The 15138-nt window shown below is 43.3% G+C and overlaps 1 protein-coding gene across 2 annotated transcripts in view; it reads left to right on the forward strand.

The window, feature by feature from the left end:
• The first annotated feature begins 4599 nt into the window (after positions 1 to 4599).
• The window catches only part of mgaa (MAX dimerization protein MGA a), a 40969-nt gene continuing 30430 nt past the window's right edge, over positions 4600 to 15138 (forward strand). Inside the window, exons 1-3 of one of the 2 annotated variants that reach the window (XM_029729692.1) lie at positions 4600 to 4739; positions 10652 to 12789; positions 12874 to 14764. In XM_029729692.1, coding sequence (XP_029585552.1) covers positions 10724 to 12789; positions 12874 to 14764 — 3957 coding nt within the window. In that variant the 5' untranslated portion in view covers positions 4600 to 4739; positions 10652 to 10723. Of the gene's footprint in view, positions 4838 to 10651; positions 12790 to 12873; positions 14765 to 15138 lie in introns of both variants that reach the window. The other variant, XM_029729691.1, reaches the window with a different exon arrangement.

Genomic DNA, 15138 nt, shown 5'->3' on the forward strand with positions numbered 1-15138 from the left:
ACTCGAGTCGCACCGCATAATTTCCGCCTCATGCACAAATTCATGTTGTTACTCCTATGAACTATTTTAACAGCATATAAAAAGTGTTGACAGTGTTGAGTAAGAACTTAAACTCACTTAAAAACAGCTCTTTGCTGTATTTGTTGACATTCTCTCTAGTCATGGTTTTAAATGGTTTGAAGTCTCACAGTATCAACTTTGCTGTAATATATTTTTTTACACGTGCTACTTTACTGCAGACACTTATCTGAGCCATCAGATTAGCCTATAAAGCACTTGATTTGCTCTCCAGGCCCACTGGGAAAGCAAAGTTAGTACCTTCAGACACATGAAATGGTTCAAAATGGGAACGCTTCACCTTCCCGGCGCGCAGGGCAGCTGAATCGGGTGCACCTACCGTCTCACTACTAAAATATGAAATAGGAACGCAAGGCTTTACCGCTGTTTTTTTTTTTTACATAAATGTTTGGCGATCGACAAGGAATGCCTTGGAGATGGAACAGTCCATGGCGATGACTGGTTGGTGACCACTGCCATAAAGGGATACTTCGGGATTTTTGCAATGAGGCCTTTTTTTAATCTAAACTCAGCAAAAAAAGAAAGTCCCTTTTTCCAGGACCCTGTCTTTCAAAGATAATTCATAAAAATCCAAATAACTTCACAGATCTTCATTTTAAAGGGTTTAAACACTGTTTCCCATGCTTGTTCAATGAACCATAAACAATTAATGAACATGCACCTGTGGAACGGTCGTTACAACACTAACAGCTTACAGACGGTAGGCAATTAAGGTCACAGTTATGAAAACTTAGGACACTAAAGAGGCCTTTCTACGGACTCTGAAAAACACCAAAAGAAAGATGCCCAGGGTCTCTGCTGATCTGCGTGAACGTGTCTTAGGCATCCTACAAGGAGGCATGAGGACTGCAGATGTGGCCAGGGCAATAAATTGCAATGTCTGTACTGTAAGACGCCTAAGACAGCGCTACAGGGAAACAGGACGGACAGCTGATCGTCCTCGCAGTGGCAGACCACGTGTAACAACACCTGCACAGGATCGGTACATCCGAACATCATACCTGCGGGACAGGTACAGGATGGCAACAACTACCCGAGTTACACTAGGAACGCACAATCCCTCCATCAGTGCTCAGACTGTCCGCAATAGGCTGAGCGAGGCTGGACTGAGGGCTTGTAGGCCTGTTGTAAGGCAGGTCCTCACCAGACATCACCGGCAACAATGTCACCTATGGGAACAAACTCACCGTCGCTGGACCAGACAGGACTGGCAAAAAGTGCTCTTCACTGACGAGTTGTGGTTTGGTCCCACCAGGGGTGATGGTCGGATTCACGTTTATTGTCGAAGGAATGAGCGTTACACCGAGGCCTGTACTCTGGAGCGGGAACGATTTGGAGGTGGAGGGTCCATCACGGTCTGGGGCGGTGTGTCACAGCATCATCGGACTGAGCGTGTTGTCATTGCAGGAAATCTCAACGCTGTGCGTAACAGGGAAGACATTCTCCACTCTCATGTGGTACCCTTCTTGCAGGCTCATCCTGACATGACCCTCCAGCATGACAATGCCACCAGCCATACTGCTCATTCTGTGCGTGATTTCCTGCAAGACAGGAATGTCAGTGTTCTGCTATGGCCAGGGAAGAGCCCGGATCTCAATCCCATTGAGCACATCTGGGACCTGTTGGATCGGAGGGTGAGGGTTAGGGCCATTCCCCCCAGAAATGTCCGGAAACTTGCAGGTTCCTTGGTGGAAGAGTGGGGTAACATCTCACAGCAAAAACTGGCAAATCTGGTGCAGTCCATGAGGAGGAGATGCAGTGCAGTACTTAATGCAGCTGGTGGCCACACCAGATACTGACTGTTACTTTTGATTTTGACCCCCCTTTGTTCAGGGACACTATTACATTTCTGTTAGTCACATGTCTGTGGAACTTGTTCAGTTTATGTCTCAGTTGTTGAATCTTGTTATGTTCATACAAATATTTACACATGTTAAGTTTGCTGCAAATTAACGCAGTTGACAGTGAGAGGACGTTTTTTTTTTTGCTTAGTTTACTTCCCCAGAGTCCGATGAAATCATGGATACCATTTTTATGTTTATATGTCGGTGCATGCCGTTTGAAGGAAGTTTCTAACTGGCGTTAGAGCAATGACTTGAAGTCATAGGAGATACCCATAGACTTCCAGTCATTGCGCTAATGCTAGTTAGCATTGGCTCACAAAACTGCCTCCAACTTCCTTCATACTGGACACATACTGGACAACCTTCCTCTGACTCTGGAAAGTAGATAAAGACCTCATTGCCAAAATCTCAAAGTATCCCTTTAAATTTTTTGTGAAGGAGTTATTTTGAAGAGTACCATTGAGTATTTATGAAACAGGATAATATGCAGAACATTATGTATTCAAGAACTCATTTTACCAGTGTGAATATGGATATTATGATCTGTTAAGACATTAGCCTGATTAAAAACGGGGGTCTGTCGTTCACTGATGTTCAAAATGCTTACAGAAGACACCTTTGATTTTGCTTATAGGCTATGGGATATCAAGGGACATGTTTTAATATGTATATTTTCTATGTAGTTTTTGTATATTGTTATAAAAAGAATTTCCATAGATACAACCCAGATCATTAAAAACAGAGACTTATGAAGCTGATGCTTTGTGATACTCTGACCAGTCCATCCTTACCAGCCTGTGCCTAGTTGTTTTGAGATTTGTACATAAAGCTACAATGTAATTCTCACCAAGTGTAAGTAAATAAAAAGTATTGGTTGTTTCATCATCGTATGGTATATTTAAGCAATAAGGCTGAGGGGGTGTGGTATATGGTCACTATACCACGGCTAAGGGCTGTTTTTACGCACGACACAGCCCTTAGCTGGACACAGCCCTTAGCCTTGGTGTATTGGCCATATATCACAAACCCCGAGGTGCCTTATTGCTATTATAAACTGATTACCAACAATTAGAGAAGTAAAAATGTTTTGTCATACCCATGGTATAAGGTCTTATATCAGAATCACTCAGTGAATGCCTTGTTCTTATACTATGACAAAATGTGTAGAATCCCAGAAAACAACCTTTAAAACCGTAAAATGTTCTCTCAGCCCCATGGCAAAATGTGTAGAATTGCAGAAAACAACCTTCAAAACTGTAAAATGTCCTCTTAGCCCCGTGACAAAACATGTAGAATTGCAGCTTGTCCCCCACGCTAACATTACTACCGCTGCTGAAAAGAATCCTAGGGGAAACACTGCATTTCAACTGCCTCGAATTTAGTATAACTGTCTTTTAGGTGCAGTTTGATTGCCATCTTAAGTGGCGGTCCAATTCACAAACGTTGCCCCCTAGGCCCTCAATTTAGCTCGAGGGAGCACGTGAAGAACTTTGGCTGCATTCCAAACACTTAAAAGACACACCAGTTTAATGCAAACTGTACTAGTATCAAACACCGGTGGCAGCGAAGTGTCAAACGTAATCAACAGGGGCTGCATTTTCGGCATGTGAGACATAATGACGCTAGCTTGCTAAAACATATATATAGATTACATTGATTTTAGCGTTGGCAAATTGGAATGACGCTCAAATTGGCTTAGTCTCGTGGTGAGGAGCCTATACAACATACATAGCTAGCTTCATAAACATTTATTGGAATTGTATTGGAATAAGTGACAAACTATACATCTAGCTAGATGGGTAACTGTAGCTAGCTACATTAGCTTGCTAGGTACATTAATAGCTTGAGGTTGGTTGCTTTTAAGCCGAACTTCAAGATTTCCACCAAGGACGTTTCCACCAAGGACGTTGCCTCTTCGATCATCACTCTCCCTCGTTTGGGCAAGGTACATTTGAGGTCGCTACACTCGTATGTGATGTAAAACGTCATTCAAGGGCTGAAGGTTTAGGACCGAGGGCTGTCTGATTTGCGTTTGGACCGCAACCAAGTGTTCTTACATCGTCTGACTAGTTATGGCTGACTAGCTACGGATTAGTACCCTAACTATCCGGCTACCACCCGGTTACTCAACCCTGCACCTTAGAGGATGCTTCCCTATATACATAGACATGGAATCACTAGTCACTAATGTTTACATACGGCATTCTATTCTACTGTATTTAGTCCATGCCCCCGACATTGCTCGTCCTAATATTTATATTTTTCTTAATTCCATTATTTTACTTTTAGATGTGTGTATTGTTGTGAATTGTTAGATACTAACGTTGCTGCACTGTTGGAGCTAGGAACACACGCATTTCGCTACACCCGCAATAACATACACATATTTAGCGGATGTGACCAATAACATGTGATTTGTAAACACCGAGTTGAGATGCAATTACAGCGAAGTCGCAGGTAAATTCTTGCATTGGCTGTTTCAATCTGGTTAGAGCTGGTTGGCTAGCACGTCTCCCCCGAATAAGCATGCCCACGGGCTTTGTCTGTCGTTACGTGTACAGTCGACATGATCAAACTTGGATTATATTTACACCCCAACCATTCTGTCTTTGTTGGAAGGCCACCTACCAAAAAGCGGGGAGTTTCAAATCTCCACATGGCGGCGTTCCGTACCACTTCAGCATGCATTTTCTCCCTCGGGTTTGAATCATGTGATAACAAAGGCGCTGAGTCTGCGCAGAAAGACCCGAACGTGCATCCGCGGAGCTGTGACGTCTTTCTTCAGCACGCATGATTCCTCCAGATGGGAGATGCGAGGTACTGTATATTATGCTTTCAACTGAGGAAAAGGAAGGGATTACACAAGGAATCGACGACTGCCATCGCATATTTTGATCCATTAAAATGTGCAAAAGGTAATCCATGTGTTTAGTGAAGCACATGATCCCGTCGAGAAAGACTAAGTTGATATTGCAAGCTCCAAGTCTTCTCTTTCTAGTCTGAGGATGTGGCCACCATGTTGAGTTGGGAATCAGGCGCCATTGAATTCGATCGTGTTGTTGGCAAGGCTTTAGTGCTTAGGCCTTGCAGGCCCAAGCCACGTTTTTAGTCGCCGCAGTGCATGGCATTGAGGCCATTTGCAGAGGATGATTTCCATCTACTTATAAGTAAAGTATAGAGGACATACCATTCGTGCCACAACTTGGTGTTGTCAACAAACACCATAGTGTATGCGATTACCGTGCGCCGGCAATACAGTATGTCCGCCAGGATCATGTTTGTTTACCTGGGTTGTCTCGTATGGTAATACAAAATGGCCGCCGTGAGTTTTTTGATTTCACGATATTATCGCTGTCTTTTAGAAATGGACACGCTTTGTGTCCGTAGCATACGTATACGGTAGTCATTCGAGATGTCCTCTCAAACGTTTTCTCTATAACAGTAGAAGGTACAAGTACCCTACAGTAGGCTGCTATTTCATAACTTGACCCTGAAACGAATTATTCAAGTAAGTCGACGACATGTTTGTTAGTGTGTCCATTTTCGATAAAAACATTGATGTCAGCATCACATTTCCTGTGAACAATATGATTTTCTCTTATTTTTCAGGCCACGTGAGGGAGGCTAAATTATCTTCAATTATATAGCCGAGGCAGCCATGCTGGGCGCTGGAGCTGCACTATGGTCTAGGATTCCTCGTACATAAAGCATCCTCCATTCATATGTGCACTGTCTTAATAAAACACTGGTTTCCAACACCATTTTAGGATTTTCAGACGTTCAGCCAAGGTTGTGCAACATAAGATGTCTGAAAATGGTGATGCAAAATTATGTTTTATTAAAGATGTACTCCGGTACTTTGGCAACTAAAGGTATTTTTTTAAACCTCCCGCTTTGGGCTGGATGTGTCAGTGTAGTTCATACATGCATAATCTATTAACCAAATTACTGTTTTACCTCAGTAAGCAATGAAATCCATAGTTTGAAAGTGACTGTTTTCTTGAAGCGGTACCACGCCATTTCCCTCAATTTCCCGCATTTGAGTGACTGCTAGTAAGAGGCCTACCCAGTGTTATCCAATGAGGTTGCAGGGCGGACACAGCAGAGCGAGAGCTCAATGACGTGGTGCACAAATCTGCGTATATGTGATGATGTATGCAATTTATGGGGACCACTTTTGTCTCGTGAGTGCTACGTTCAGAACTACTGGCTTAAAAGTATTTAAAAAAGTACCGGAGAATCTCTTTTTAGACGGTACCACAGAGATGGATAGAGGGGTACTTCTAGTGGCCAAAAGGTCGTTTTAGCATGGGCATCGCAATTGAATGCTTCCACCATTTTAATGTATTCAACTGCTTGGGATTTCCAACTTAGTTTGCACTACTTTGCACCCTGAATCGAGGATGCTTTATGTGTGAGCTGGTACACGAGTGTATTACGGGCTGGGCGCATCAATCCTAGGTGATAGATCTGCACTATTGGCTGCCTAGGCTACTTCAATAATAGGCCTACATTTAGGCCTATAACCAATCAATTTCCTTAGCTATCAGTAGTAAACTGGGAGATTAATTAAATGCATGTTCATGTGTTATCGTTTTGATGATTAAATTACAAGACTGATCTACAGTTCTTCGATGTGCTTCTTTTTTTGTGTTTTAACTTTATTGCTTATTATCTATTGATACATTTTGGTTTGTATTTATTCGTAGTTGCATAATGTCCAAATATCTATGACTCATACATTTTTACACTATGTTGCAATTTAGCTTAGTAGTCATCATTTGTAATTAATTTCTCATATTTCCAAAGTAAGCAAGTGTTTTGAGAAATGCATGTAAAGGTGTGATTTCTCAATGGTTCGAAATGTACATTTTTTTGCAAATTTTTTGCCAATAGTTTACCTAAATAGCCTTCACACCGTTAAGGGCCGATAGGGCTGGGCGATATAGCGAATTAATGTTTTTGTGCGAGAATAAAGGTTTTTGTAATTTTTGGTTTTTATGAGAGTTCATGTCCACTTGTTCTCTTGTATTTTTAATCTCGTCTCCGTCCTAACAATGGGGGTCGTTGTCCCAAAGACGGGAAGGCAGGCTCATAGAAACGCATTGGCCTTCTTTTGGACAGATTTTTGTTTCTTTCTCTATGGTTTAAACACACCAAGCCCCTCCCCCTGCCTCTCACACCAACAAAGTTGAAAGATCACATCTTCCTCTCTGGCAAGCGGTTTCACCTCGCTGTTTGAGTTTTGGCATGCTGAGGTTCTGTATGGTAGTCTATGTCAGCCATGGACAGGGAGATGTTATGCATAGCAAATGTGAAACTAGGTAATGCAAATGTGTATTGTGTACACATTTGCATCACCGTTTCACATTTGTTATGCATAACATAACATCCCCTGCCACTGTCCCTCTAACTGTCCTGAGTTGTTCCCTTAACATGGCTTACATAGATTACTATACAGAACCTCAGCGTGCCTCAACTACCCAAATTGCGTGCAGATCATACATTACTAAAACGAGAGTGTCAACGAACATTGGTTCTGTACCACGTACCGTTAGCTGTATTTTAGTCAGACTTATACTGGCTGTCTAGTCTGTTTTTATAAATGTGCAATAAGCATAAAACACAATTATATAAGTAATTGGCAACTCTAATTTCTGAGAAATAAGGTAGGACTCTTGATTTCAACATCTGGAAATAGTGGGCAGGCTAACATGCTTTTCAAATAGTTGGAGACAGACACAAGGGTGTTCATAACAATTAAACAGTTCAACCTTCTTAGCTAGCAAATGGACCCTTTTTGGCTAAATTTGAAATATAAAGGTTAGCTGGCTAATCGCTGGCTAATCATTAGCATGTGGGCTTGAGAGGTTGTTGAGACCCGTGTTCATTTTCTAAAGCCTAATGCCTGCTACAAGAAGTTAGTCATTATTAGTGAATGTGCATTATGCATGGTTCGAGTTCAATTTGTAACAAAAAAGGGCTTTTCCATAGACTTGAAAACCAGATCAGTTATTGCAAAAAAGGAAGTTAATCTATTTTGCTGAAATAATTATATGATTAGGTGGTCTGGTGGTTGTGGAAGGCTTATATTTATCCTATGTATTACAATCCCTGGATTAATTGATGTGGTGCACATATATGCGATGTAGTGGGGATCACGTTTGGCTCGTGAGTGCTATGTTTAGAACTGCTGGCTAAAAAGTACCGGAGAATCTCTTTTTAGACGGTACCACAGAGATGGATAGAGTTGAACTTCTAGTGTCCAACAGGCCGAATAGCATAGGCAGCACCATTGAAGGCTTCCACCATTTTAATGTAGTCAACTGGGTGGGACTTACAACTTCATTGGCTGATCCCTCAGTCATGTCGAACCGGGTCCAAGGCTTATATTTATCCTAGGTTTAACTTCACAAACCCTGGATTCATTAGATTATTGCTGTCTGTTTGTACTGCAGTGTATTTGATCTTTAATTGTACAACAACGCTTATTATTTAGAGAGAACATTTAAAAAATCGAGATATACAGTGCCTTCTGAAAGTATTCAGATCCCATGACTTTTTCCTTTATTTTGTTAGGTTACAGCCTTATTCTAAAATGTATTAAATTGTTTTCCCCTCATCAATCTACACACAATAACCCATAATGACAAAGCAAAAACAGGTTTATATACATTTTTTGTTAATGGGGGAAATAAAATTGAAATATGACATTTTCATAAGTATTAAGACCCTTTACTCAGTACTTTGTTGATGTACCTTTTGGCAGCAATTACAGCCTCGAGTCTTCTTTGTTATGACGCTACAAGCTTGGCACACCTGTATTTGGTCAGTTTCTCACATTCTTCTCTGCAGATCCTCTCAAGCGCTGTCAGGTTGGATGGGGAGCGTTGCTACACAGTAATTTTAAGGTCTCTTCAGAAATGTTCGATCGGGTTCAAGTCCAGGCTCTGGCTGGGCCACTCAAGGTCATTGAGACTTGTCCCGAAGCCACTCCTGCATTGTCTTGGTTGTCTGCTTAGGGTCATGTCCTGTTGGAAGGTGAGCCTTCGCCCCAGTCTGAGGTCCTGAACTCTCTGGAGCAGGTTTTCATCAAGGATCTCTCTGTGCTTTGCTCCGTTCATCTTTGTCTTGATCCTGACTAGTCTCCCAGTCCCTGCCACTGAAAAATATCCCCACAGCATGATGCTGCCACCACCATGTTTCACCGTAGGTATGGTGCCAGGTTTCCTCCAGACGTGACGTTTGGCATTCAGACCAAAGAGTTCAATCTTGGTTTCATCAGACCAGAGAATCTTGTTTTAGGTGCCTTTTGGCAAACCCCAAGTGGGCTGTGCCTTTTTACTGAGGAGTGGCTTCCGTCTGGCCACTCTACCATAAAGGCCTGATTGGTGGTGCAGAGATGGTTGTTCTTCTGGAAGGTTCTCCCATCTCCACAGAGGAACTCTAGAGCTTTGTCAGAGTGACCATCGGGTTCTTGGTCACCTCCCTGCCCAAGGCCCTTCTCCCAAGACTACTCAGTTTGGCTGGGCGGCCAGCTTTAGAGTCTTGGTAGTTCAAAACTTCTTCCATTTAAGAATGATGGAGGCCACTGTGTTCTTGCGGACCTTCAATGCTGCACACATGTTTTTGGTACCCTTCCCCAGATCTGTGCTTTGACACAGTCCTGTTCCGGAGTTCTATGGACAATTCCTTTAACCTCATGGCTTGGTTTTTGCTCTGACATGCACTGTCAAATGTGGGACCTTATATAGACAGATGTGCGTGCCTTTCTGAATTATGTCCAATAATTTAATTTACCAAAGATGGACTCCAATCAAGTTGTAGAAACATCTCAAGGGTGATCAATAGAAACAGGATGCACCTGAGCTCAATTTCGAGGCTCATTGCAAAGGGTTAGAATACTTATGTTTTTAGTTTTTAATATATTTGCTAAAATTTCTAAACCTGTTTTTGTTTTGTCATTATGGGGTATTGTGTGTAGATTGCTGGGGATTTTAATTTTATTCAATCCATTTTAGAATACGTAACAATATGTGGAAAAAGTCAAGGGGTCTGAATACTTTCCGAAGGCACTGTACATCTTACTTTCTGCCCTGGGGAGTGTTATAGTTCCTCACAAAGCTTAAAGGGATACTTTGTGATTTTGGCAATGAAGCCGTTTATCAGGTGGACTCATATGTAACAGTGTAGGTTCCGTCCCTCTCTTCGCCCCAACCCGGGCTTGAACCAGGGACCCTTGCACACATCAACAACTGACACCCACCGAAGCATCGTTACCCATCGCGCCACAAAAGCCGCGGCCCTTTCAACGCAAGGGGAAACCCTACTTCAAGTCTCAGAGCGAGTGACGTCACCGATTGAAACGCTATTATGGCGCACCACCGCTAACTAACTAGCCATTTCACATCGGTTACACATAGATACCATTTTTATGTCTCTGCCTCCATTATGAAGGAAGTTTCAGGTAGTTTTGCCAGCCAGCTCTAACTAGCATTAGCTCATTGACTGGACATCTATGATAACAGCTAGCATGCCAGAATACTCTAGAGATCTGTCAATGTAAGGTAGCAGTATGAGGTGATTTGGCTGGCTAGAGAAATGGTAATAGCCTGGTAACTCATTTGCTAATTTGTTTCCTCTTTTAATTTTAATGTGGATTCGCCTTTTGATGTCAGATATTCATGATTATATCTTTATCATGCTAAATCGCTTTATTTTTGTTTTAGGATGCAGAATGAAGATATGCACAGACAGATGTAAGAGGGCGTCCTGCCCTCGAAAAAGACCGTGACAAGTTCATGGCCGCCAACAAGAAGAAGAGAATAATGGTTCTTAATGAGGAGGGGGCAGCTGCGCCCATGGCACTGCACTCGACTGCCTCTCCCCCTGACCTAGTTGGTGCCCTAAAAACAGGGCAAGCAAGTGCAGTTGTAGCCAATGAGGAAGCAAATATTGCAGCAACATCCACTCCAGGCTCTGCAATGGGTGTTGCTCTTACATTGAACTCGACTGTCATTTCTAATAACCAACCAGAGAATTTACCACCAGAGAGCACCCGCAGAGGTATCAAGGTGATGTTGGAGAGCAACAACATGTGGAATGAGTTCTTCAGATGCAAAACCGAGATGATACTAACCAAACAAGGCCGGAGAATGTTCCCTTATTGCCGCTTTCGCATCTCTGGTTTGGATCCCTTCCAGAAGTACAATCTGCTCATGGATATCAACCCTGTGGACAACAAACGTTACAAGTGGACTGGGCAAAACTGGCAAATGAGTGGAAAGGCAGAAGCCCATATGCTGAGACGGATCTTCATCCACCCAGACTCTCCATCTTCTGGTCACCAATGGATGCAGAACCCAGTTTCATTCTACAAGCTTAAGCTCACTGACAACACCATGGACCAGGAGGGTAATATCATTTTGCACCCAATGCACCGGTACTTACCGCACCTCCATGTGGTCTCAGCTGAAATGGCTACGGAGAATATTCAGCTCAATGGGCATGATGTAATAACCTTCACCTTTCCCCAGACTGAGTTCTTTGCTGTAACAGCCTACCAGAACTTACGCATGTCTCAGTTTAAAGCAGACTTCAACCCTTTTGCAAGTGGACCCTCTTGGGCTCTAAAGCTGAAAACGAGTCACTCCAATGATTCAAAGAAGAATGAAACCAGCTCTCCCAATGAACTCAAGCCTGTGAAAGGATTGAATGGCCTGAAATCTTTGATGGCAGCAAAACACAGCTCTAAAGACACTTCAGCAGTAGATAAAGGACTCCCCAGCGCGGATGCTCAAAATGTTACACCTACAGGCAGTGAAACCCGATCTCCCAGTGAGCTCAAGCCTGTGAAAGGCCTCAGTGGCTTGAAGGCTTTGATGGCAAAACGCAACTCTAAAGACACTTCAGCAGTAGATCAAGGACTCCTCAATCCAAATGCTCAAAATGTCACCCTTACATTTGGTGACAAATCTGAGGTCAACAGTCATCGACCCAGCTCCATGCTAAAATCAAGTCCCTCCAATGAGATGAAGAAAGACCCCAGTATATCTCCCAATGAGCTCAAGTCTGCGAAAAGCCTGAATAATCTTAAGTCTTTGATGGGGAAACGCGCTTCTAAAGATACTTCTGTAGCAGGTCAAGGACTTCTCACTTCCGATACTCAAAATGTTATGCTTGCAGAAAGTGACAAGTCCGGGGTCAAAATAAGTCCCTCAAATGAGTCGAAAAAAGACCACACCAGATCTCACAATGAACTCAAGCCTGTGAAAAGCCTAAATAACCTGAAGTTTTTGATGGCAAAACACAACTTTAAAGACACGTCCCCACTAGATCAAAGAGTCCTCAGCGCAGATACTCAAAATGTTTTACTTGCTGACAGTGACAAGTCCTGGGTCAACTCTATTGGGCCCAGCTCCTGCACTCCAAAGTTGATATCAAGTCCCTCCAATGAGTTGAAAAAAGTAGAAACCACATCTCAGAAGGAATTCAACCCTCTTAGAAGTAATCTGAGGTCTTTGATGGCAAAGCACAACTTTAAAGACACTTCAGCGGTAGATCAAGGACTCCTCAGCTTTCATGCTCAAAATGTTACACTTGGAGAATCTGACAAGTCAAGTGTTAATGATCATGCACCCAGCTCTTGCAAGAAATCAAGTCCCTCCAAGATGAAGAAAGAGGAAATCATATCTCCCAAGGTGCGCAAGCCTGTGAAAAATACCCGAAAGTCTTTGCGCGGAAAACGCAACTTCCTGAAGACTTCAGTAGCAGATCAAGGACTCACTAGCTCCGATGCTCAAACTGCTACAGTTGCAGACAGTGAAAAGTCAGTCTGCAAGAAAGAGTCCACTGATCAAAGTTCCTGGTAAGTTCTCAAGTTCAGTAAGCTGCATGTTAGCTCTTTACTTTAAAATGCACTTCTAATCTTTTGCATTTATCTTTTGAACAGTACAATAGGTCCTCCCCAAAGTAACTTCACTGAGCTGATTCGGGAGTGTCATCTGAAAATAAGAAGGTGCAATGTGGAGATAACCAACACAGCTTGCAATGTTGAGCAAACAGACACTAAGGGCATGGTTGCCAAAGGAAAAGTTGTGGAAGTAGCTGTGAATTACAATTTTTCCCAGATTCCTGACGTGTTGTCGAAAACTATAAAAAATGTGGGAACCCAGGATAATGGGAATACGATTGACAGTGAAAAGGACCACCTCAGTTCATCTCAGTCCCAGGAACCTGTGAAGACCCCTGTGTCTATCAATGACCATTCAGCAGATGAAGTTGAAAGCAGTCAAAAGGCTTCTCAAAGCTCCTCAATGAGCTCTGAAGCAAAAAGGACAGGTTCTGATGAACAGCAGCAGGGGAAGGCTAAACCACACAAACGACCTGAACCTGTGCCTTTGCCCCTGCTTGCACTCTACCTTCAACGGTTGAAGTCGAAATCCAGACCTTTTAGGACCAAACCAAAATCTCCTTTGCCTTCTACTTCATCCCCATCTTCTGCTGTTCTAACTACTGACCCTACTGGCCCAGCCACCGACCCTACTGGTCCAGCAATGGTCCCCACTGGATATGCTGTTCTTCCAGCCAGTGATTCTGTAGTTCGAGCCACTGACCCCACTGGGCAAACCACAGACTATGCTGGTGTACCCACCAATATTTCAGTCCCGAACACAGATTTTTTGGTTCCTGCCACAGACTCATTGTTACCAGAACCTGACCCAGTATTACTTACTACTGATCAGTCGTTACTTGTCGCTGAACCTACCTTATCCATTACACTATCATCCCCCACTCCACCCCTCATGTCGCCATTCCCTGACCCATTGTTACCAGCCCCCGACTCATTAATACCAGCCCCTGCCTTGTCATCCCCAGCCCAAGAACTGCCATCCCCTGTACCTGTCACATTGAACCTAGCGGCTGATCTATCATCACTTACCTCTGACCATCCCTCAAATGCCCCTGCGCTGTCATCAACAGCTAGTGTTGCCACTTTGAAACCTGAGTGTACCCCATCGTTACTATCTCCTGGCCCTTCACTAGGTGGCTTTGAGCCATCATCACCTGCATCATTACCAGATCTTGAACCCCCTTTACCTTCCCCTGTTCAATTGAAACTGGTCCCAGCCACATCCTTACCTGTACCTGCCTTGTCATTCCCAGCCCTTGAACAATTACCAGCCCCAAACCTTTTTGTACTCTCCTCTGAACTTTCATCACATGCATCACTGTTAGCACTACCTGCCCCTGATCCTTTTTTAACAACACCCTTTATCCCATTGTTGCCTTCCGCTCACCTTAACCCATTACCCTTTGAGGCAGCCTCATTTTCATCTAACTCTCACCCTGGCTCACTTGCTCTGGACCCAGGCTTATCCTCACCTCCCCTGGACCCCGCCTCATCGTTTCAAGTTAATTATGAACCATTAACCCGCCCTTCTACACCGTCTCCACTCCCATTCCAGTTATCTCCTTTTTCATCGTTAGGTCCCGACCCATTGTCACCAACCCCTTCACTTGCCGACCTCACTCACTTTTTCTCAATCTCTGATGAACTTGAGATGACTGAAGACTTTCCAAGCAGTGAGGCGGCTCCTGTCCCATGTCCTCATGTCCCAACTTTAATTACCCCTAGTGTACCAGTTGGTTCTACTCTACCGGTTGGTTCTAGTCAGCCAACCCAGAGCATTAAACCCCAGAGATCTAAGAAGAGATCTAGGACAGGAGTGAAATCTGCCAAGGGTGATCCACTCCCAGTGATTGGTGGACCTACAGATGTCGCCATGCAGCCCAACCTGGAGGAAGTAGAGGAGCAGCTGTTTGTCTCTTTCACCTCCAAGGTAATGCATAGATTGTTAAATGTACTTCCATCTGTCAGCATTTTTGGTAACACTTTACTTGCATTCACAACACCTGTTTGAAACGGTTTACAACCCCTTTGAGTGTTACAGGTCATTCATAACAACCTTCTTACCACAATTATACGCAAGTGTTACCCTAAGAACACATGTTTTTGGTTTATCTTGGCAGAGAACAATATGTAAGTCTTAACATGACAATTACAATTGGTGCTTTGGCCAGAACTTGATCCAGGTCAGGTACACTCTTTACACCAGATCCACCTTCTCCCGGATATTGTCAAAGAAAAGTTCATAATTAAATTAGATAATTCCAAGGGCTGTTTACTCAGTGGCATCCTGCCAAATTGAGAGAT

This window comes from Salmo trutta, chromosome 33 (genome assembly GCF_901001165.1).
Source record: "Salmo trutta chromosome 33, fSalTru1.1, whole genome shotgun sequence".
Taxonomy (NCBI): Eukaryota; Metazoa; Chordata; class Actinopteri; order Salmoniformes; family Salmonidae; genus Salmo; species Salmo trutta.